Here is a 25,000-nt window from a genome sequence, read left to right as displayed (position 1 = left end):
GTAAGACGATTTCGCTTTTATTATAACTCATTTCCACCCATCCTCTAGCACGTCCCCCAACAACGTAAATTCCGTCGTCTCGTTTGCGAGGGCAGAGCCGCTTGTATTTACCCGATTGGATATCCTTTTGCATCAAACTTTGTGATTCCAGAATCCAGAAACGTTCGGACTTGTTGATGTCATCTGCTGTTAGCGTTCGTGTTGCATTTCTCACTGTTGGCTTCACTTCTTTCTTGTACATGGCCAAAATTCGGGCTGTAATTCGTAGCAATTTTTTATAATCTGAATATTTCTCGATGTTTATCCTCGACGCGAGTGTATCTTCTGTGTTAGTTTGAACAGCTGGTGAAGATAGCTCCAGTTTAATCGTATTGATGGGAACCTTTTGTTCCGAGTATGTATTCGTAATTGGCCATTCAGATTCGTGTAGTTGAAGGAAGTTCGGGCCCATTTGCCATGCACTGTTTATGTGGATATCGTTTGGTTTACTTCCTCTTGTTAACAAATCAGCTATGTTAAATTCGCTTGCGGTCCAGTACCAGTCTTTCGCATTGGTTCCCTCTTGGATTTCCCCTATCCGCACTGCGGCAAAGGTATTGAATCCATAGGATTCTTTTTGGATCATGGAGTGAACGATTTGAGAATCAGTGATGTGGTAACATTTTTCGAAACGGTATCTGCATTGTTCTGTTATTATGGTTTTTAATCTTTTATTTAACACTGCACCACAGAGCTCTATCCGGTCGATCGATAGTTTCTTGGAAGGTGCGAGGCGGTTTTTGGACAAGATGAGGTTGGTTGCGTGGTCTCCATTAAGAAGTCTCCATCTAGCATACGCACATGCGCCATATGCATCATTAGATCCGTCGCTGAATATCACGAGGATTGGATCTCCCGTTGCTTCTTTAGGTTTAGTGCATCGATTCACTTTAATCTTTTCCATCTTACTCAGATCTTGGAAGAAGTTAGCCCAGTTCTGGTGATCTTCGTCGGGTATAGGATCATCCCATTCCAATTTTGTGTTGTGAAGCCACAACCGTCTCATGAGAATCTTTGCCCTGACGGTCAGAGGACTTGCTAATCCGAGTGGATCATAAACACCATTTACTTGTGATAGAATTATCCTCTTCGTTAAAATCTTGGAAGTATTAGTAGTCGTATCTTGATTTTGTTTGGGGCGTCGTTTCTTGCCTTTGGGTGTCACATTTAGATTGATTTTGAAGCAGAAATTATCCGTAATTGGATTCCATACAATACCAAGCACTTTCTCGTGTGCTGTTTTCGTGTTAGTTGGTATAAGATCCTGGTCTGGAGCAGTCTTGTCATGTGAATATATCCATTCCTTTATTTTGAAGTTTCCGTAACTCAAGATGGTTTCCATTTCATTTGTGAGGTTTTTGGCACTTTCAACGTTGTCAACGCTATTGATGATATCATCCATGTATGTATTGTTTACGAGGAACTCAGATGCTTGCGAGTAATTTTCTTTAGCCATGTCTGCTGTTTTTCGTAGTGCTACAGTTGCTATAGTTCCAGAGGGTTTATCTCCAAAAGAAACCCTCTGAATAACATATGTGTCTGGTTCCCTAGTTACATGCACATCTCTCCAGAGGAAGCGGTGCGTGTGTTGTTCTAACACTCCCGTTCCGACTGTGTGGTACATTTTCTTGATATCGCCTATGAATGCTATTTCATTCTCTCTAAATCGGATAAGTATTCCTAGGAGACTGTTTAAAAGGTCGGGTCCCTTAGCCCAATATTCGTTTACTACATGACCCATGTAATTGGCACTGCTGTTAAAGACAATTCTTACTGGTGTAGACTTGGAGTCTGGTTTCAGCACTTCGTGATGTGAAATGTAGTGAGCAGGTCCTTTGTATTTCCGCAATTCTTCTTGTGTTAGTTTGCGAACTACATCTCTATCTATCATGTCCTGTATTTGTTGTTGATAGGTTTCAGCGTGTTTCTTATTTTTAGAAAGTCGTTTTTCGGTTGATATTAGCATGCCGAATGCTGCTCTTCTGTTGTCTGGGAGATCAAAAGGATCTCTGATCCAAGGATATTCTGCAGTCCAGAATTTTTCTTTTGCGTCATGGCTCAAATTTTTCTCAATTAATGCTAACTCCTTTTCTTCCTTGATTGTGTAGGCATTGCTACCCAGTGAGCATCTCCCGCACTTGCATCCACCGCAGCGAGGCTTACATTGTATTCCGAGATTCTCCATGTTGTAGAGGTCTTCGATTCTTACCATCTTGACATGATGGGCGTACGTTGTTCCAATGAGGGACTTTTCGTTGGTTCCTTTAAGAACTGGGTGTGTTCCACCGATACATCGTCCGAACTGATTTCTCAATAAAAGTAGATGTCCAGAACTTTGTTCCTTTAAGGGGTGGAAGTCTGCGTATTCATAACCTATCAAGGTATCAACCTCTCCGGTGGGCCTTATTAAATCTTCCTCGTGTACGTCTTTGAATAGTTTAGAGATCCCCTGTATGTCGATTGATGGAATGGGGGAGGTTATCTTGTCGATTCCGTAAACGTCGAACACGATTGCTTTGCCCTGTTTGTCAATAAGTGGGAGCTTGTACTTAAAAGTGTCCACGGTTTCACTTTCGCCACCTACTTTGATAATTGATAGTTGTGCCTTGATACCCTTGAGGTTTTCAGCTCTTGCCTTTGCATTTGTGATAAAACATAATGACGCTCCCGTGTCCCACAAAACGTTTGCAAATCCATTCTTTGTAGGTATCTTCTGTATTTGGAGTAAGCACGTTTCAATTTCGTTATTACACACACTTGCAGTACCGCTTACGGAAACAATGTTAGTTGGTGATTTTTTGTCCTGTTCTTCTTCATGTAGTGTTTTGTGGTGAAACCTATTGCAGTCGTTAACGCCACATGGTTTCTTACCTCTACAGTCTTGAGTTCTGTGACCCCGTTTTAAGCAGGACCAGCATGCTCCCCTTTCCTTTAATGTGTCACGCCTTTCTTGTATTGGTTTTGAGAGATAAAGCCTGCATTCATTAGTCCAGTGATTAGCACCTTCATGGTATAGGCATTTGTTTCGCTTATAGCGGGATGTACCTTGTCCTTCTGGGAAGGCGACTTTGTCATCCTTTTTCTCTAGATAATGAAGCGAACCCCTTACTGGAACGTTGCTGTTTGAGCGTAGTTCTGCGTTCTCGTATTCTATTGCTTGTTTTTGCTCAAGGAGAAATCTTAACAGACTTGGAAACTTGTCTCTTTTATCGATGGTACTGTGTTCGACGCTTACCAGTTTCGCCCATTCTCTTTTAATATCATTTGGCAATTTTCTTTCTATTATGCTAACAGAACTGGTTGTGGTTATTTCTTTCGCTAGACCTAATCTTCTCAAGTCTCGGTAACCGTCGTCGATGACATTGATAAATTCGACGAATTTTTTGTTTTCGCCTTCTCTGATAGGTTTTATGTTTTGAATGGCGCACATTACGACGTCAGCAACCTTTGCAGGATCGCCGTATTTTTCGTCCAGTCTCTTCCACATCGCAATAATTTCATCATCGACGCTTTTTACCGTATCGGCTGGTTCCTTTCCAAGACATGATCGAAGAACATATGATGCGTTCTCGGCATTAATTGACGGCATGACTTGTTTTTCAAAATCTGTTTTGAATTGTGGATAATTTCTTACGTTTCCGTGAAATGACGGCATCTTGATTTTTTCAAGTTGTAGCGGATTGCTTTTGTCTTTTGCCTTGCTATCGTTTATTTTAACCGAGATAAATGCTTCGATGCGGCTACTGATCTCTTGATGGCGCGCGTGCATGTTTCGAATCCATTCGATTTCCTTTTCAACGTCTTCGTTGTCAAGTAGCTCGAGCATTGTGTTATGTAATGCCTTACAATCCGCGAGCGCGATATCTAAATCCCTTTCGGTTTTGCGCAAAGCTTCGGGGGCATTTTGGGATGCCATTGCATCGTAGGCGTGTTTCACTAATGTGTCAAAGATAGTTTTCATGGACTTCTTTTTTATACGAAATTGTTCCAATAGTCGTCTGAGTTTTTCTTGTTCCAGTCTCATTGATTCCTGTTTGTGAAATTCTTCCACTCGTTTCTGCTCGTGTAAGGTGTGGTCGTTGACGTACTGCGTGTGAGTAGTCGCTGCTTCTTCGTATAATTCTTGCAATTCGTTTATCCATGCTTCGTTCTGCTCTATTTCGTCTTCGGCTAAGTGTATCATGTAAATATCATGCGTACCTTCGACGATATTCCAAGCTTCATGTAAGTCCGCAAAGGTTCTTTTAACTGCTTCCATGCCTTTGTTTTCATCGACGGACTTAAAGAATTCATTTCGTTTCCTTGTGAATCTTGCCTTGGCTGATGTCCTAATTCTCTTCGCTTCCTCTCTCTTCGCCTCTTCTGCCATTCCTGGAGGATTCTCACGGATTTCGAATGTATCGGTGTATACCAATATTCAATAAGCGATCGGTTTCAAACAACTTTATTCCGTTTGGTAGCAGAAGTGTAACGCATAATTGAAGCAGTGGTCAGTCAATACAATATGTAGTATGTGGTATGTAGTTCGAAATCCGATGGCCTTCAGATGCTGTCTTATCACAGTTGTTTCTGTGTCAATTAGTAATTAGGCAATTATCGTTTGTCACGTTATGTGCACGTAATTATGTGAAATTATAATCAATGACGATACAGTGTGTTAGGTAAGGTCACTTCTGCATGCATAAAAGTATTGTCTGTAGGTATGACGTCAATTCTACATATATCAAATCTATTGTCTGTAGGTAGGACGTAAGAGCAACAAAACAAACAAGAATTAGCTGCGTGCTTATAGCCGATCACAATCGAGCTGGTGACACCAATCTATGACAATAATAATAATAATAATAATAATAATAATAATAATAATAATAATAATAATAACAATAATAATCATTGTTTATAGTAGCAAGATAGTAAATACGAACTCACTCAAGATAAATGTGCCCATTCTTAGCAGTCAAATCATCTGTTAGCCCCCTCGGGTCATAAAGGGTTAACAACTGTTTTTACAATAAATAACTTCTAGTTAAATTACAGATTTATCTTTCTGGTAATCTCTCGCCGTTTTCCAAAGTTTACCCGTAGTTGTAGTTCACTGTAACTGGACAATTTGTGTTACTGTTTGTTCATTCCACGGATACGCTTGTTTATTTATTTATTTATTTATTCATTATATTTATTACTATTTAATCGCAACACATTACAAAGGAAAGGAAAAGTAAAAAAGGAAAATATAGTGCCATAAGGATGATCCACAAAAAAGTCCCATCCCATACGAGGCAGATCACCTGGATATACACTGCGAAATAATAATAATAATAATAATAATAATAATAATAATAATAATAATAATGATAATAAGAAACTGTAGCAAACACTGCTAAAGAGTGCTCAATACACGTTTGTGTAGAGCGGTATATAGAATTAAATGACTAAATGAAAATACACAAGATTCCTTGCGACTCTGAGTTTCGTGCGTATGCACGAATAATAACATGTAATAACATTCTAATTGCGGAAAGCGAAACCCGGAGTATTGTTGTTTACAACATTGATACGGAGCACAATGCTAATCTAGAGAATGAAGGGGATTTGCATAGTGAGAACGTACGCCAAGAAAACCCCATGGGACCAAATAATAGCCCATTGTCTGAGGGAGCAATCATGCTTATAGAAAGGTCTACTCATTTATTCCGATCGGTAAACACGCAGCCAGGTGATTACGCCGGTCGTGAGATTGACACCAGGACCAAACAAAAGCCGTCTAGGAATGACATTGATAACTTCAACAAAGCTGTTTCGCAGTTAATGAGCCAGAACTCTGTTTCACCTATTGATGACCCGTTTGGTTATTTATGGCTAGCTGATTGCACGTTGTATTCAACTGTCAGGGGCGGATCTAGCATTTTTTGGAAGTTGGGGCCGAACAAGAATACTAATCAGCGCGCCTCAGTAGCGCCTTCGGCGCTACTTTCTAGGGGGGTCTGTCTGGGGGCATGCCCCCAGAAAATTTTGAAAATTTGAGTGCTTTTACATGCAATCTGTTGCAATCTGGAAAGTAAAATATCAGGATTCCATATTGAATAAAATTATAAGTTGTGGTTATAATGATGCATGGTTTATGACTCTTCGCTCCAAAGTCACAACAGCCTTGGAAGAAACGAATGTGTGTCTGTATACCACTAGTGCGCAGGATGGCGATCTTTACGTCTGCTTTCTTAGCCATTTTCTGAATCTTTTCATGCACTGAATGCGCAAACACTGTTTTTGCATCCTTGCGTGTATCTGCCAGCTGATCTTTCACCACGTTAATATGCCTGTATGCCTCAATAACATCCAATGTCGAACCCTGTAACGAACGGCTAAGTCCTACTCTGAATCCAAAAAGATGCTTGGCAGTGTAAAAGGCAACAATGAACACAGGGTTCATGATTTGATGGAACAGTACATAAGCACGTACGTGTCACAATGATATTCTATTTGTACCTAACCAAAATATATATAATTATATATATAGACATAAAGATTTTACGTTGTTACAGTCTCTGTAAAATAGGTTGACTGTAGACAAGGAATTCTCATCTAGTCTTCTTCGTCATTTCAAAAGGATAATATTAACGCCGGTAACGTTGAAAGCTTTTTCGCACAACTTTGGTCATACTATTAGCGAAAAATCATGCTTTAGCTAAAAAAATCAAAAGCTACAACAGACTGCTTACAAAATTATAAAATTATTGTATATTTTGACAAAAAAATATATCTCCGACGAACTGAAAGGGGGGGGCCGCGGCCCCCTCGGGCCCCCCTTCCCCCCCCCCCCCAAGTCCGCCCCTGACTGTTGCTGCTTCTTTACTCCTGAAAGGATGGAAAAAAACCGAGAACCCAAGGGGAGCCAAGGAAAAATGGCAGCGATTAGAGCAAGAGCTAGCAGTGGATATTCGCAAGAAAATAGCTATGGCAAAAGCGGTGTTGGAGAGGCTGCGAGAGAACAGAAAGTTGACAAAGAAAGGGAAAAGAAATAGAGTTATTCTATTGCAAGAGTGCAAAGTAATATCATCTGCCGAGCTAGTAAGCTATATGGAAAAGAAGAAATCACAGTTAAGGAAGTTAAAAGCACAGCGAACTCGTAAGGTGAAACATGCAGAGGCGAGGTCGCTAAACCAACAGTTCACTCAACATACAAAACAAGTCTATGCAAAGTTCTCAGCGATACGCGAAGACGACAAAGATGAACGCTCAAGGTACAGAGAATTGGAGAACAACGGTCACCATGGTAACGGAGAATGTTTCGAGGATATTGAAGCAGCAAGCAGTTTTTGGCGGAGTCTTTAGGCGACGAGAGGGACTGGAAATAAAGATGCTGAATGGTTGAGGGACATTAAGGAAGCGGTCGCCAGACGCCTACCTCCTCCCTCTGAGGAGGATTAAGAGTTGGAGACTTCAAACGTAACTAAGGTCATTCTCGGGAAGAGAGATTTTAGCGCACCTGGACCTGACAGAATCGTAAATTTCTGGTGGAAAAAGGCGACATCTCTTCATGCTCGGATTACAGACGCATTTGTGGCTATCTCGAAGCGCGATGAAGAATATCCTCAGTGGTTTGCTGAAGGCAAAACAAGTCTGCTCCCAAAACCGGGAGAGTTTTCCTCCGAGAACCAAAGGCCAATAACTTGTCTCAACAACCTCTATAAGTGGTTTACTTCATGTGTCCAAGGACCAATGGACAGTCATCGCGATGTTCATGAGCTAATGGAGAATGGGCAGAGAGTTGCTAAGGCTGGGAGTAGTGGAACTACAGATAACCTGCTTATTGATATAATGGTAACACTCGATTGCTATCGTAATAAACGTAACCTGGGTATGGCCTGGGTTGATGTTAAAAAGGCTTACGATTCTATCGATCACGACTGGCTAAATGAGATCATGGCACTTCATCGGTTCCCCTCATGGATCTGTAGAGCGATTAGGAACTTGAGTGCTAGCTGGAACACAAGGATTCACAACATTCACGAAGCAAGGGCGCGAAACATCTCGGTCCATCATCCTGCCTTCCACAGGGAGACGCCCTGTGCCCTCGGTTGTTTACGTTGTGTCTAAACCCGGTCGTCTGGTTCCCTCAGCTACTCAGGGATATCGTCTCTCCAAACAACTGGAGTCCAAAGTTACCTACTTTTTATACGTGGACGATCTCAAGGTATTCGCAGCTTCCGAGTTAAAGCTCAATACAGTGTTACGAGCTACTAGCGATGCCATCCTAGACATTGGGCTACATTGGAACCCCAAGAAATGTAGTGTCATCCATATTAGGAAAGGAAAGCAAATTGAGAATTCTGCAGATCTCAAGCTGGACGAGTCCACCCTAGTGCAGAGCCTTAAAACTGGTTCCAGCTATAAGTTCTTGGGTGTGAGTGAATCGACCTTGCAAGACGAGAAGTTAGCACTTGCAGTTGCAGCAAAGGTATACTTACAGAGGCTCTCAGTGATCTGGACAAGCCCTCTATCTGATGAGAACCATGTTAGGGCCACGAACCAGTTCGCCTTGCCTGTCTTAACCTACCTGATGTGGACGCAGCACTGGCCTTTGACTGAGCTGAGAGAGATTGACAGAGAGACGAAAAAGGTAGTCAGTGAAAATGGCGGTAGGCACCCCCTCAGCTCCATTGCCTTGTTCTACTTTCCAAGAGTGGCAGGTGGGCGCGGCATGAAGTCTGTTGAGCAAGAATATAAGCTGAGTAAAATCGAGGCAGACATAAAGCTTTATAACAATTTAGATCCAATGATGAGAACAGTTCGGGCATTTGAAGAGAAAGCAGAGAAGAAACGATTTCCTCTCTCGTAAAAGACGCGAATAAATTTGCAGAGGAGTTGGGGACAACTTTGACTCTGGAGCCTGCTGAGTCATCGTGCAGTTCTCTAAGCAACCCCGAAAAGAAGATTACAGGTCATCATGTAAAGCTGCAACTAAAAGCTGTATGTGCTGGGCTAGAAAACAAAGTACAGGATCAGAAGTGGCAGGGTCGCCTTGTAAGTAGTAGATGGAACGATGATCAATTAAGTAAACGAGACTGTTTTGCTTGGCTAAGCGAGTGGAGTTGTGCACCTACCCATACAGTTGCAGAAGTAATGGAGTTTTACGAACAGCTCTTACCAACACGAGTCTACTCGGCCTATAAGACGGGCACATTTGACCAGAAAAACATCATGTGCAGGATGTGTGGGAAAGCCCTGAAATGCATTGCGCACGTGCTAGCCGGGTGTCCATCTTTAGCGCAGACCAAGTATATGGAGAGACATAACGCGGCACTGAAAGTATTGTTCTTCGAGATCCTCAGAGACCTTGAGACTGTCTCACCTTGGTTTTCGCGCATTGAGCCAAAACCACTGTATGAATCTACCCAAGCGCAGGCTTTCTGGGATGTCCCAGTCTATGCAGAGCATACTACGGTGCGGGCCAATCGAGTAGATGCGCGAATTATTGATCACAAGGAAAAGAAAGTACTGTTAGTGGAAATGAGTTGCCCGTGGATTGACAACCGCGAGAAGAAAGAGGCTGAAAAGATGGAAAAGTACGGACTCCTACGCTTAGAACTTATCAAGCGTTACCCAAACTATAAGATCGTACAACTTAACGTCATCATGGACGTACTGGGTGGTTGGTCGAAGGAACGTGAAGTGCAGATGAACAGGATCTTCGGTTCACGTACACTTGACATTTTGAAGAGGATGCAAAAGGCGGTACTGTCGAGCTCCTTAAACATCGCTCGCACCTTCAAAGTCATAACCAATTGAACTTGATCAAGGACGGATGATACTTACTCAAGAGGGAACCTGTTTATTTAGATTAGTTTTGATTTTGTAATTTCTTTTACTTTTGGATTTTAAGGCTTGGGATTTAGATTTTTACGCAAATTCTTGTCAGCAACACAGGTCACGCGGTGCACCCTATGGAGCTTATTTTAGTAGCATTCATACGCTTTATACTGCTATAATAATAATAATAATAATAATAATAATAATAATAATAATAATAAAGTTCTCACTGCGTAGGACCTATGAACTGGTCAAACGTTTACCCACAGCTTTTTGGGTTTCTTATATCATTTAAGAATTTCTTTATTTTACTAATTATTTTAGGCTATGGTAATGATAAGCTACGCGATTGCGCCTTGTCAATATCTCATTTAAGGAGGCATCCTTACGTTTTACTGCCCATAATAATAATAATAATAATAATAATAATAATAATAATAATAATTATTATTATGATTATTATTAGAACACTACCGAATATCGAAGACCTTCTAGAGCCTCTTGAACGCGCGATATCCGATGTACTGATACCTTCAATGGTGGATCACAAGTGCACACAGCTTGAGCGGGATATCCTATCACTTCCAGTGCGTCTTGGAGGCCTAGGATTTACGAATTCCACCCAGAGTGCGAATGCCGAATTCCAAGCATCTGTTAATGTAACTGCTCCCCTTGCTGAACGGATTATGTCACAGCTACATGAACCGCCTGACGAAGCTGAAGTCACGTCATTACAACAAAAGGCAAAGAAAGAAAAGGAGGAAAGATTACTCAAACGATCGGACGAGTGGAGGAATTCTCTACCCGAAAGAACGAAAAGAGCTGTCAGTTTAGCTAGAGAGAAGGGAGCATCAAATTGGTTAATAGTAATTCCCAATAAGGACTTGGACTTTGACCTGAACAAGAGAGAATTCAAAGATGCTATCCACCTAAGGTATGATTGGGGAATAACGGGCACACCCACCGTTTGTGTGTGTGGAGATCGCTTTAGTGTGAATCACGCCATGATTTGTAAACGCGGTGGCTTTATTATTCAACGTGACAACGAGTTACGCGACCTCGAAGCTGATCTACTTAACCTAGTCTGCAATGATGTAGAAACAGAACCAGTTCTACAAGAAATTAACGGAGAGACTTTAAACAGCGGTGCAAACCTGGCCTGCGACGCCCGCCTCGACATTCTTGCACGTGGATTTTGGGAGAAACAAAAGTCGACCTTTTTCGATATAAGAGTATGCCATCCAAACGCTGACTCATACAAAGATCTTACGCCAGAACAAGTGTATCGCCTTCATGAAAACGAGAGGAAAAGAATGTATGAACGACGAGTCCTGGAAGTTCAACAAGCGTCCTTTACGCCATTAGTATTCACCACAACAGGAGGTATGGGACGCGAATGTTTAAGATATCATAGCCGACTCGCAGAACTGATATCCATAAAGAAAGGCGAAGACTATGCGAAGACAATGACGTGGATAAGAGGAAAAGTTTCTTTCTCTATTTTAAGGTCAGCGCTACTCTGCCTCAGAGGCTCCAGATCAAATAGGAGGCGAACCAATAATGTTAAAGACATTGATGTGGACGTTGAACTTGCCAGATCTAATATTAAATGACTTTTCTATTTTATTTTATTTATTTATTTATTTGGAAGTTTTAAAACAGTTTTAACAGAGAAATATCTATATTGCTCGTAAATTTATAGTTCTTACCTTTTGGAGATATTTTAATTTTTGTAAATATTTTTTATTACATTATTATTATTATTATTATTATTGAATAATGATACAATTTAAATTATTTTGTGTAATTACCTGAAATTAAGACTGAGTTAAATGTTTCATCAAAGTAATTCTAAAGGTCTTCAAATTAGAGCTATTATGAATACTCTCTGGTAAGCTATTCTAGCTATCAACTATCCTGTTAAAATAAGAGAAGTTATAATATTAGCCCATTTCCTGGGCTCTTGCATTTTAGAGATCTGATGCTGAAATTAAGACGCGAGATCGAGCGTTTCCGAGCTAGGCCACTCTTCCGAGACGGCGCTTAAAAATCTTAGTAAACGCAACGACATAGTTGTCAAATCGGCCGACAAAGGCGGCGCGGTATTTGTTTGGCCGTCCGACCTTTACCAAAAAGAAGCTTTGCGGCAACTTTCGGATACCTCGTTTTATGCCAAAATCCCTAAAGATCTCACTTCCAACAATCAAAAACTTGTCAAAGACACCATTCAAAATCTTATAGTTAATCAAGAATTACCGGACACTGCCACTAATCTCATCATCAACACCCCTAGAACTTCGTGCATTTACTTCTTGCCTAAAATTCACAAACCCAACAACCCAGGTCGACCTATCGTTTCTGCCTGTAGTTGCCCCACCGAACTCATTTCTAACTACTTAGACAGGATTATGACGCCTATCGTCAAATCGTTGCCATCATACATTAAAGACAGTACACACGCACTACAAATGTTCCGCGATTTCAATTTCTCCGGCCAAGACAAACTAATTTTCACCATGGACATTACATCTCTATACACAGTCATTCCTAACAGCGAAGGTCTTCAAGCACTTAAACACTTTTTCGATCTACGCACTGTCAAAGAACCTAGCTCGGAAACGCTCCTCCGCCTTGCCGAACTAGTTTTAACGCTTAACTGTTTTTCATTCGCCGGCAACTATTACAAACAAATTAATGGTGTAGCGATGGGCACAAGAATGGGACCTAGCTATGCCAATCTTTTTGTAGGATATGTTGAACACCAATTTTTTAATCAGTACAACGGCCCCAAACCTGAACTCTACGGCCGCTACATCGACGACTGCATCGGCGCTATTTCATCCAGCAGAGAAGAACTCGATCAATTTATAACCTCCGTCAACTCTTTTCATCCGGCTCTTAAATATACCTGGGAAATTTCGGAAACTTCATTGGCTTTCCTAGATATCAAAGTTTCTATTAGAGGCAACGTGCTATGTACTAGTGTGCACTACAAACCTACTGATTCACACAGTTATTTGTTGTATTCATCGTCACATCCATCACATGTCAAGAACTCCATTCCTTATTCTCAATTTCTTAGACTTCGACGTCTATGTAGTGATGACTCCGAATTTTCCAGGAGATGTGCCAGTTCTTCGAAAAACGTGGCTATCCTGTCTCTGTGGTCAAAGCGGGCCATCATCGCGCCCAACAATTTGATCGACAGTCGTCACTACAAACGTCACAGAAAGATAAGAATGACAGAATTCCATTCACCCTCACTTTCCATCCTCATAATCACGCAGTCAAAAGCATCATTCTTAGTAATTTTAAATTACTCCAAAATGATCCCGAGACTGGTAGAAATTCGTCAAATTCTCTGCTTACCTTGCCTACTGTAAGCTTGAGTCCTATATCATGGATTGAGACAAGATGAAGACAACTACGCATCCTGTTAAATCTTCTCTTATTGTGAGAAGAAAGCGGCTCCTTTGTACAGTCATGCGATTTTTTAACGCACTTTTACATGCTATTTCATCTACGATTTCGTGACGATTTGACCAAAAACGTTCAGTGGATTATCAAACTAACGTGGATGTTTGCCTGTAATTTCCAGGAGATTTAGTACGATCCATTTCGTCAACCACTCTGCACCAAGAAATAGCCAGAAAGTCGCACTGAAATCGTCGCTAGTTTAAAACTTAAACGTCTTGAATGGTTTCATGTCAGCTTTGCTGGAGATTTGCATTTAACGGCCTTACTACCCATCGAACTCTGTACGAGTTATGTTTCTAAATTTCGTATTCTACGAGCGCACGGATTGCTTTAATACAAGTTCTGAAAATTGGCTGTTGTTTTCGATAACTTCTATTCCAACCGCTCTGCAAATATCAGCTAGAATTTGTCCGTAAGTTTCTTTTCGATGGTTTAAACAAATTCTCGGAAGAAAATAACCAGTCGTACCCAGCTGAGAAGCTGCCGTTACAAATTTAACTTTAAAATTAAGGTTGATCGCCCGGTAGTGGCTCGGTTTGTTTTGACAGAAGTAAACATGTGTTAACATGGTTATCTGTTATTGGCTAATTCGTTAATAAGACGCCAATCAGCAGGTGTCAAGTCAACCATTAATAGGTGGGCGTTTTTCAAAAATAGGGGGTCTTCTTGCAAGCGTTCCCTCAGTCTCTTGCCCCAACTTCCGCGCCGCCAGTTTGCAGAAAATCCTTTCGAAGCTCTTTTGTCGAACAGGAACGCTTGCTACGCAGGCTACTATAAATCCACCTTTCTCAAATCCTAGTTTTACAAATCCATGTTTTACAAATCTTCCTTTTACAAATCCATGTTTCACCAATCCATGTTATACAAATCGACATTTTACAAATCCATGTTTTACCAATCCAGTCCATGTTTTATAATATTCTGTATCAAAACAACTCCACAATTTCGCCGTAAGTCACGCAAACAAAAAACACTGGTACTGTCTATGGGGGTGGGGGGAGTGGCAGGGGATTTTTTTGTTTATAATTTATAATGGCACTATTAAAGTAGGCCTGTTTTGTTTCTGTTTATACTGATTTCAATGTTTTTTATAAATAATGCGTCAAAGTACCAGGATAGCGCGATGTACCCTCACCCCCTGACAGATGATACCTCATATCCTCATTGTAATAAGCTGAGAAATAAGCTTGTGAGTCAGACAAATACGGAGAAACTTACAGAAAATCACTTATGTTTTACATGTAAAGCTATTCAATCCCCCATTAGGTATCATAATAAAATTGACCATCTACGGGCATCCGTTTACTCTTTGCGTGACGTACGGATAAATTGTGGACTTGTTTTGAAATTGGAAGATGTGTACTGACAGAAAAATACGTGTATCATAGTTTTAGTGGTTACAACCAAGACATGGACTCCTGCTATAACCAAAGGGTTAACAGACTGAGTTTCTCGTTATCCAAAAGACCCTATCTTTAGTTTCCGTGCCATAAATGCCACTTTTTTTTCTGTCGCGCAACATTCAAGCTTCTCATGGCGTTGTGTCTGTTTAAACTTAACGGTGAGAAAACAACATACAGCGCCCAAATCTCTGAGTAGCGGTACGTTTTCCCGGGTTTCTTTCCCGTAATTACCGCTATTAACAAAGGGTCTTACTTTTCGTACTGCGAAAACTAAGAGCGGGGTTGTTGTTTTCGTACTACGAAAGCTAAGACCAGGTCTTACGTCTCAGTCTTCGTAACACCCGAAATTATAAGCCATAAACTAACGTCACGCCCATAAAAATGTATTATTCATTAGCGTGATTTTTTTGTTTTTTTATGACCTGAATCTCGCCCGTTTATCGCTCAGAATATCGTCCAAATGTCAGAGTAGTACAAATAATCCCGCTCCATTCTCGCTCATTTATCGTTCAATCTTCATCGCTTCTGTCAGGCTGATTATCGTCACGCTCTGTATCGCTCATCAGCGAGACTTTTTACGGCCCGAATCTCGCCCGCGTCTCGCCCAGAATTTTCGTACGGGTAACACTATAAAGGCATTAGTTGGGATCACTCCTTCAGGATACTTCAGTTTCCTGTCTAAATTTTGGACTGGAAGCACAAGTGACAGGAAAATTACACAAGAAAGTCAGTAGATTGACCTGTTGGAGGAACTGAGGAGACTCAGTGTACGGGATTTATTGACCAAGAATATACCTCCCTTTTCTAAAAAAGCTGAGAATAAATTTTCTAGTATCCATGCAAGTGATATGATTAGAACAATGAAATGTTGAATAAAATTTGATTTTGTTAATTTTACTCAAATTAAATGGATTAGAACAAGGGCTGAACTCCTTCACATTATCATCAGTTTAAAAACGACAATTAAAGAACAGACAAGGTTGAAATCATTTTAAAATGAATGCCATTACACCCTGCAACAAACACAAATAATTACAGTACACAGCATTTATGGCTTGAGACTTTGTAAAATTCTTCCTGCCGTTTGTTTTTTTTTATGTGGTAATTAGAATTTTGGTGTAAGCCCCCCGTGATGAGCTCATTTAGCTCTTGGGGCAAACATGTATATAAATATGTTTAAATAAAAAAATAATAATAATAAAAAAAATAAAAAAATTCTTCCAGTAAGAAGCTCAGGTACCATACACTTTTCATAAAACAAGTGTAGCTTTTCTAGCATTCTAAGGCAAAACTGCTGATTGAATTCTACTGGGCAACCAGGATACCCTTATTTGTGTACATAACCAAATCAGTGTGATGAATTCAAGTAATGGCCATCTGGCCTTGTATCTGGTAATACCAAGATGTTTCTTCCTTGAGCTGGAAGCCTCTAGTGGTTTTGATAAACATTTCTGATGCTGCAATTCCAGGCAAAAGATTTCTTTTTGAAAATAGGCTTTTGCATTCCACCACAGTTTTGTCATTTGCAACTGCGAATGTGATCTGGGTCAGCCCCAAGGAAGGGCCATCTCTGATTAATAGCCAGACCACATTCAACAACTGACAGTTCCTGGTGTTTGGAACTCAGCTTTTCAAAATACAATTCTGACGAAGCGATATCTTTCTGGTGACCCCACTCTAACTGTTCTGGAATATGTTTCATAGGGCCATAGTTCATAAGAAGTTGAACAGTATTTGTTTTGTCAGTTGTAACGGTTTCTCTCATGTGACAATCTTTATAAAAGTTAGATGCTGTTATGCGCCCAGCACGTTAATTAAACGAGAACTGGCTCTTTTTCCCAGATAACCACTTTTTGCACAGATAATATCACACTGGCTTTCATTGATGGAAAAGAAATCCATAAATGACTGTACTGTCTGGTAAGAAACTTTCTCACTGTTTATAGCTTTTTCACACTTGAAAATATCTGAGTACTATATCTTTCAACATTCAAGTAATTAGCTATATGCTTAGCTACTTGATCCTCAGGGATTTCTGCAATCACAGGCTTCGGCAAAAACTGTAGAGCTAAGGATTGGGGGTATACACCCTTAAGTCCTTGTCTCAGCTTTTCTTTCAGTGAGCTGGCATCAAAGGATGAATGGCCAGGTGCAAAATTATCTGTGGCTTTACCAGGTCAGTCTCAATCTTGCCAAACTGTGCCTTAACAATTTTTAAATCTTTCAAAGGAACTGCATACTCGTTGTTTGCAGATCGTCTTTTCCATTCACATTTACCAGAAGTACAGGTAGACTTCAAATTGTTACTAACAGTTGACTGTAGATCAAACAAGACAGCTGCAACATGTCTACAACAGCCATCGCTTCCCCCCTTCCAAGGACAATAGGCTGTGTGGACTTCTCCGCTGGATTTTAAAATTATAAAATCATTGTATGTGTAATAACCGTCTTCAGTTTTGCCCTTTCCGTGGGTTTAACTTTAAACTGAAAGAAACAAAATATTCCTTCCACGGGACAATACTTAAGATCCTAAGAACTACATGCAGGACTACATGCTTGTCCAATTTGGAAATAATCGAATTCAAAAATTTCCTCGGACTGCCAAATTGCAAAAGTGCAAAATTTTTCTCATCCAATTATTTCCAAATTGGTCAGCATGTAGTCCTATTAATTACATATACTGATCACTTTAATTTCGCGTTTTTGAGTAGTACACAATTAACATTTCATTGGCAATAAAACACTGGCAGTAATATTTCCCTTCCAGTTAATATACCCTTTATTCCCACCTTTTCCCATCCTTTCAAGACATGAGCCCTCCCTTGTGCGCTGGTGAAAAAGTTATACTGTGATATTTCCACCAACCAAGTTGCATATATTGGTTTCAAAATTCGACATTCATAAACAAGGGGATTTGGAAATTCCAGCAGAGGCGATCGTTCTAATGGAAACATATTCAAATAACATGGAGGCCAGTGAGAGATTTAAGCAGCTGGTGGAAGAGCATTACCGGGAGCCAGTTGAAGACTGTACAAGAGAATAGCCGCCTGTGATGGTGATAGACGGCAGTAGCGATGATGATGACCAAGACATTGCCTCAGAACAGGAAAAAATGTGATTTTGTAAACGTTTCAGTACGGTAATAAACTTGTTCTTGGTCATTAACACATGTTATGTTCGCGACACTTACTGTTCGCGTTACTTTAATTTCGCGATTTTGTTAATATCGCGAAATTTTGCGAAATTAACGTGCCGCGAAAATTTCTTTTAATACGGTACATTTATTTGCTAGTTTTCCAGTGACTTCGATGTGATTATTAAGAACGTTTTTATACCTTCTAATAATGATTTTGTGGCCCGCTCGTCGCAAAAAAGGAAGATTATATGTCCTTAAACGAACTAGGTATCTCACAAGGAAAGCTTACCAAAATGTTTCTGTCTCTGAAAGGGAATACAACTCACCTCTGACTGATATCCGCGTACGATTTCTCGCGAAAAGTGATATATTAATGTATCGTGTCAGTAATGAGATGAATTTAATTGTTTCCTTTGCCACACTTGCCATGGAAATGTTTTCGGAATATCTGATCTTCACATGAGTGCAAGAGGAAAATCGAGGCTTCACTGAAAAAAATGAGCTGATCATTACTTAATGTGCGGACATAGACAAACGAGAGAAATGAACCTCGCACTTATCTGGACAATTTGAGCCATTGTCTCTTACAGACACCTGAAAAGTTAAGGTAGCTCCAACGAATCGAGCCTATGATCCCTGCGATGCCGGTGCAATGCACTAGCAAGGATAGGAGCAAGGATGGCACAGTCGGTTAGTGCGCGGCCTTGGTGCAAGTGGTCCTGAGTTCGATTCCCGGATCTCGCATCCTTGTTTCGACTCCTTTCCTTTCCGTGTAGCTAGTAGCTTTAAATACCCGTAAAACGGAGCACTGATGGAGAGGGGGGAGTAAAATGAGCGCACCGTCGACCTCAGGTTTGTCAGTAATTAAAAGTTACTGTTACGAGTTATCGACGTTAAATAAGGTCTACTCTACTCCACTCCACTTCACTCAACTAAGCTATCAAACCACACATTTGGGAGGAGTTGAATTTGTTGGCCTCATGCGTTCTCGTGAAAGGAAAGAAATGTATATATTTGAAATGTTGGCATAGATGGATGAGACTAAATGAACCTCGCAATTAGCTGGACAATTTAAGCAATTTGTCTCTTGTAGGCACCTGAAAACTTCAGGTGGCCAAGATCAAAATGATTCTGTTGTTATTAGAAGTGTCATTAAAAAACCTGTAAAGTAAATTTACACAGATAAATTTGAATGTAAAATGAAGGCTACAATCAATTAGGTGGAACAGACATGCCTCTTGATAGAATTTTCCACTTGATCTTATCTCTTAGACTAATTCAACGAGTTTACCCCACCCCGCTCACCCCTATTCAATGTTGTGTAAAAGCTAGTTCAGCCAGGTAAGGTAAAATATAAAGGTAAAATCTTTATTTAGACACGAAATTTCCTTCAGAACTTTACAATAATAAATTAAATAAATCTAACTACCTAGCTAAATTAAATTACAAATACTACAATAAAAGAGATGATAGGAAACTTGCTTTACAAGGAAGCCGTGTATAAAAGCAAAATAAAAACATGCATAAGACTACTATTAAAATGATAGTTCTTCAACTTAGATTTAAATTCATTAAGAGAGAGCGACTGCCGAATATCCAAGGGCAGACTATTCCACAATACAGCTCCGCTATATATAGGGCAGACTTCTTTTACAATAATTAATGCGGGGCTGAGGGATGGCAAGCGTACAGTAACTTGGTTAGGTTATAATTATTATAAGTTGAAGTATCAGAACGGAAGACAAAGTACGAACTAAGATAGTCCGGAACCATATTATTTACAATCTTATACATCAAAATTGATTTATTAACAAGGCGTTGACGGTCTAGTTTAACCCAGTTTACCATACGCAACAATTCATCAGTACTACGATCGTAATTTGAAAACGTAATGACGCGTGCTGCTCGATTTTGCAATTTTTGTAACTTTTGAGAAAGACTCTTAGAACAGGATCCCCACACCGAGCTACAGTAATCGAGATGCGGTTGGACTAGTGAATTGTAAATGGAGAGTAGAGTCTTATATGGGACCGAGTACCTAATACGTTTAATGCCGTTATACCAGAAGCAACCTTTTAGGAAGCGCGTTGATATGACACTCCTAAGTAAGATTTTTGTCAATATGTACACCTAAGGATGTGACAGTCGAGCCTTGCTTTATCGGAAACTAGTTGATTGCGGCAATGGGATTTCATGTAAAATGTAATAACCTTTGCTTGGGACCAATCGGTAGCAATTCAGTCTTTGTCTTATATAAAGTTAGTTTGTTGGCTGCAATTAAAGCCACACACGAATTCTCTCCAGATCGACATTAATACAACTATTTATTTCATCAACATCGCTACCAGCAAAAGTAATACCAGTATCATCGGCGTACATCGTTGATTGGGAATGTTGGAGACAATTAGGCAGATCATTTATATATAATAAAAGTAAAAGGGACCCCAGGATCGTTCCCTGTGGACCACCACAGCGAAGGAACATTTTGGATGATTTATTACCGTTTACTAGGCACATTTGGGTTTGGTTCTTTAAATAACAACAGAACCATTGGTAAAGGAACCCTGAATATCATAAGCTTGTAATTTTGAAAGAAGAATAGGGTGGTCCACCGTATCGAAGGCCTTCTTAAGGTCAGTCAGGAGTCATCCTGTGTGGAAAATCTTACATTTCAGCCCACCATTGAATGGTGGGCAGGAGTGTGAATGTCCAAGACTGTGAAATTGTCTCAATTGAATATAAGTGCCCCAAATGAATTTGTCATTGAATGTAGCAGCTAATCAGGGACATAAAATCACTTTTGAAGATGTGTATTCAACTTGACGAAACATTAAGTTTGTAAAATCATAGCTTTTACGAAAGGCATTGTTTCGTCATGCCTGTCTCCGCAGTATGTTCTTCATTCCTACCGGTCCAAGAATAGTGCCAACTTGCCTATAGGAGGAGAAAAATGATTACTTTAAGCGGTTGTCGTACAGCTCCTATCGCAGAACAAAATTCATTCATGAGACAGCGTTTGTCTGTTCTCAGTATTTACTTCTAGCCCGACCTCTACCTACAAAACTACACCTTTTATAATTGACTCTCGTTCCCTTTGCTTTCGATATTTACAGGTATAACTACGAACAAAGATGAACGGTATTGGCCCAGTGTATGATATCGCAATAGTGGGAGCTGGTGCCTACGGCACATCTGTGCTTGGCCAGATTTCTTTAAACGTGATGCCTAAAGGGCACGGTCCATTCCGTATTCTGGTGGTGGAGTCTAGTCAAGACCTAGGACCCGGAATGCCATACTCAAAATACATGACCATTCCCGAACACACAGTTAATATCGCTGGCGGGTGCACCCAGATCACAGCCACCTATATACCATTCCCTGAAAGATCGGATTTTCTCCTTTGGTTACGCTCCCTCCCTCCGGAGTACAGAGTGAGTCTGAAGATTGAAGCAAGCGAGAATCCAACCTGGTTAAATAAACCTTTCCCAAGATTTGTGGTGGGTCTCTATTTAAGCAACCGTTTCAATCAGTTTGTGATGGCAGTGGATATTCGTCGCCTGACAAAGGCTACTTCCGTTCAACCTAAAAAGGTTTTAGATAGGTATGGGTATGAACTTGAGCTTGACAGGAAGAGTAAAGCCTTTGCTAGAAACTTGTTCCTTGCGACAGGACACTGGGCCTACAACAGGTTTCCGAATTTTTCACACTGGCTTCCTTCACCCTTTCCACCACGAGACATCGAGAAGAGAACCAAACTTGGAGGTAACACAGGAATGCTTGGCTGTTCGTTATCGGCAATAGACGCTGTGCTGACTCTAGGTAAAAAGAATGGGTCATTCCAGTCAATACATCAAAACGGCAAGGACAGCTTGAAGTTCGTACCCTTTCAAGGAGCCGAAGATTTCAAGATGACAATGTATGGACGTAAGGCAATTCTCCCTCAAGTAATGGGCGCGGTTGTAAACAAGATTTTCAAGCACAAATACCTAACACCTGAATTTTTTATTCCTATCATTGAAGCCAATGACGGGTTTCTTCCACTAGATGACTTCTGGTATCTCCTAAAGAAAGAGGTCTATGATGAAGTTCCTCGACTTCGTCCGCACCTGCCAGACTGCTGGGAAACTATGCCGTTAGAAGAAGCGGTTTCTAAAATGAGGAAGCTACTGCAAACAACTGATCCAGTCGAGAGATTAGGCCGAGAACTCGAAGAAGCGAAAGAGAGCCTGAAAACTGGCGTTCCTGTACTTCTTCAGAATGTCTTTTATCAGTCGTACGCAGTATTTGACGAGGCATTCAGCTACTTCTCAGCCGAAGATCGCATCAGGTTCGAAGAAATCAAGACTGAACTGCACCTCCTTCCCAGTTCGAAATGCTGAAAAGATCCTGGCTCTTATGAACGAGGGCTACCTCGAAGTGAAAAAGATTGGCACAAATTATGAATTTGAGGAAGCGAAAGACGGAAATGGCATTAAACTGTCATGGAAACCGGACGGAGATACCACTCGTGAGGCCCATCATGACGTCATGATCGATGCTACAGGTCAGAAGGCTGCGTTCGAGAAAGATTTCTCGCCCTTGACGACATCTCTACGAAAAGCAAAGCTCATCAAAGAGACTTTGGTCCCTTTCCGAAATGCCAAGGTGTTCCAACATCATGAGGATCATCCAAACGTTGTGACCAGAAATGGGGTCAATTATTTCCGCCCGTCTGGTGCTCTCATTGATATCAACAATTTCTCCTTGGTTCCTGGAACTGAAGATCCTTCACCTCCCATCTATTACATGGGACCTTTTACTATGGGACAGGTGGCATTCCCACAGGACATGAGTGTCGTCACAACAGCCGCTGAACGGGCAGTAGCAGACCTTATCAAAAGGGGCGTGCTTGAACGTGATGTTAACTATGAAGTGGAGCATGACCCAACGCCAATTTACGGATGGTTGGTGAATACTAAGGGCGACTTAGCCGGGCAAGTGGAACGAATGTCCAAAAAACCTAAACCTTGGGACTAAGCTTGTGACATTAAGAGATGCGGATTCTGCTTTTATTTTAAAATATGCTTTTACCGGTATCCCCCGGAACTAAAATCTTCCTATCGATTCTAATATATCTCCACTTCAAATTCAAAACCTTTTTAAGTCTTCTAATAGATCTCCACAATACGTATATACGGTAAATATCTGGCGTTTAATTTTGCAGTTTCGGTTGGAATACTGAAAATTGCAGCGATCTTATTCACAAGCTTTGTTATTTTACAGTTTTGTTGCTAACATTAAGGAGCTTACGCAAGGACGACGACGCCGCCAACGACAATGTCGTCTAAAGATCATATTATTTCCCGTTACTGTAACAATTTCGTTATAACCCCAAGTCGTTTGGAATGGAAAGTGTGTATCAACATTGCAGGAATAAAGCTGGCATGAACGGTGCGGTTGCTTGAGAACTAAATTTAAATATTTTGTCAGGTTCTCACGTCCTCTACACAACTTGCAATTTGGTCAATTCTCGTCTTTGTCAGGACGAGGACGGCAAAGAAATGTACCAAAATGCAAGGCGCATGTGCAGGGCGTGTAGAGCTATTGTTTTTGCCCATTAAACCCATTGTTTTGTAGCGTTTTCGTAGTGGTCGTCGTCGTTCTTGCGTAATCTCCCCATTATCTGGTCGGATGGTCAGCAGAAGGGGCAAACCTACAGTAGGTTTCTCTAGTTTTCTTCACGGATTTAGAATTTCCGGATTAAAGTAACGACATGAGTATAATGTTGATGCACTTTTCTGTGTAACGACAAAAGCGAAATGTCAAGCACCTTTGAAAATGAATATTATTGGACATTTCAAAGTCTTGTCTTTCAATTTTAACGAGTCTCTAAGTAAACAAATAAATGACTTCTATCAAGCCTTCAGTCTAGATAGGCATCTGTTCTGACTTAAAAATATATAGGATAAACTTCCACTGAAGTTGTTAATCGGTTATCTGACTGAAATCTTGTGGCTAAAATTGGCGTTTTCGCGTTTCTAGAACTTAAGTTTTGAGATAATTATAAGTTGGGCCTGCACGACGTCTACGGTAGTCCTGTACAACGATTATATATGTTAACTCTACACGCTACCATAGGGAATCAGTCGCTATTAATATATATTTCTTAAAATTGACAGCTGCGTTTGATATTGATCACTAGAACGAAGATAGTCCATTCAATCTGAATGCATGGACACACATGCATCGAGTCTATATTTAAAGGACCCTAGTCGCCTACTTTACATTGCGCACCCACAATACTTCAGTCGCCATTTTCGGTGTAACCGAAAATGGCGAATTATGTGACTATCAAACTAATCTGTTTCCATCGGACATCAAATGGGCTATATAATTCTGTTTTCCATGTAAAAGTAAGTTATGTTTATTATAATTTCATTTTCTATCATTATTTATGTATGACTTGCTCTTCGCAACATGTTATCGAGTGGAAACGGAGATCGTTGTTGAACAACATCTTCTCTTGGAGTAACAGCGAGAATTACCGCAATCATTCAATTGTGATTCATCGAAGAACAGAGGGCGTTTAACGACTAGAATGATCAGAATCAGTGTATTATCATTTCTGGAAAGTGAAGAAATAATTTCTTGAACTACATTGCAAGGAATCACGAACAGCCAATTGTCGAATCGATGATTCTGGTTCAAATAATGTTATGTGTGTCTTCCGCTCGAGCTGACAGCAGTGAACACAGGGGAGGCATTTGAATACTGATCGCAATTACAATATGTAAAAGCCTTTGTATTTTCGTTGTTCATTTCATTTTCTCACCAATAATAAAACTGAGTTTTGTGGAACTGAGCAAGCTTGCGTATGACATATTTTGACATTGATTTGGAAAGTAAAAACTACAGGCACGGCGGAGCCGGGGGGAGGGGGAGGAAGGGGGCTTTGCAGTTTGTACAATTCAGTTTCTTTTATCTGTTCAAAGTCGAACTTTCCTTTTTTAGACCATTGTCGGAGAATCTAAGATGCAGCACTGCAATATACTAATTGCCTGATTATTTGTGCTTGTTGCTTTGGATGCCGACTGCAACTGATGTGAACAATGTTTCATTGCATCCGGTGTTGACGATCACACTTCCAGCGAGAAAC

The 25,000-nt window shown here is 40.5% G+C and overlaps 2 protein-coding genes and 1 pseudogene across 2 annotated transcripts in view; 2 read left to right on the top strand and 1 right to left on the bottom strand.

Annotated features, from left to right (window-relative positions):
• LOC138053300 (uncharacterized) overlaps positions 1–4,408 on the bottom strand; it is a 5,556-nt gene extending 1,148 nt beyond the window's left edge. Inside the window, exon 1 of the mRNA XM_068899954.1 lies at positions 1–4,408. This exon is cut by the window's left edge and continues 1,148 nt beyond it. Within this exon, the coding sequence (XP_068756055.1) occupies positions 1–4,408 (4,408 nt within the window).
• The window catches only part of LOC138051663 (uncharacterized protein YdhS-like), a 34,314-nt pseudogene extending 9,623 nt beyond the window's left edge, over positions 1–24,691 (top strand).
• LOC138053299 (uncharacterized) lies at positions 9,163–9,828 on the top strand. Its single transcript, XM_068899953.1, has one exon. The coding sequence runs from the start codon at positions 9,163–9,165 to the stop codon at positions 9,826–9,828; it is 666 nt and encodes a 221-aa protein (XP_068756054.1).
• Positions 24,692–25,000: the final 309 nt, after the last annotated feature.

Source organism: Montipora capricornis, chromosome 6, assembly GCF_036669925.1.
Source record: "Montipora capricornis isolate CH-2021 chromosome 6, ASM3666992v2, whole genome shotgun sequence".
Classification (NCBI taxonomy): domain Eukaryota; kingdom Metazoa; phylum Cnidaria; class Anthozoa; order Scleractinia; family Acroporidae; genus Montipora; species Montipora capricornis.
Note: the sequence above shows the minus strand (reverse complement) of the source record. Positions and strands in the feature narration are given on the sequence as shown.

What these genes read in the sequence shown, in the direction of transcription:
- LOC138053299 (XM_068899953.1), top strand. Translation starts at nt 9,163, where the DNA reads ATGGAGTTTTACGAACAGCTCTTACCAACACGAGTCTACTCGGCCTAT.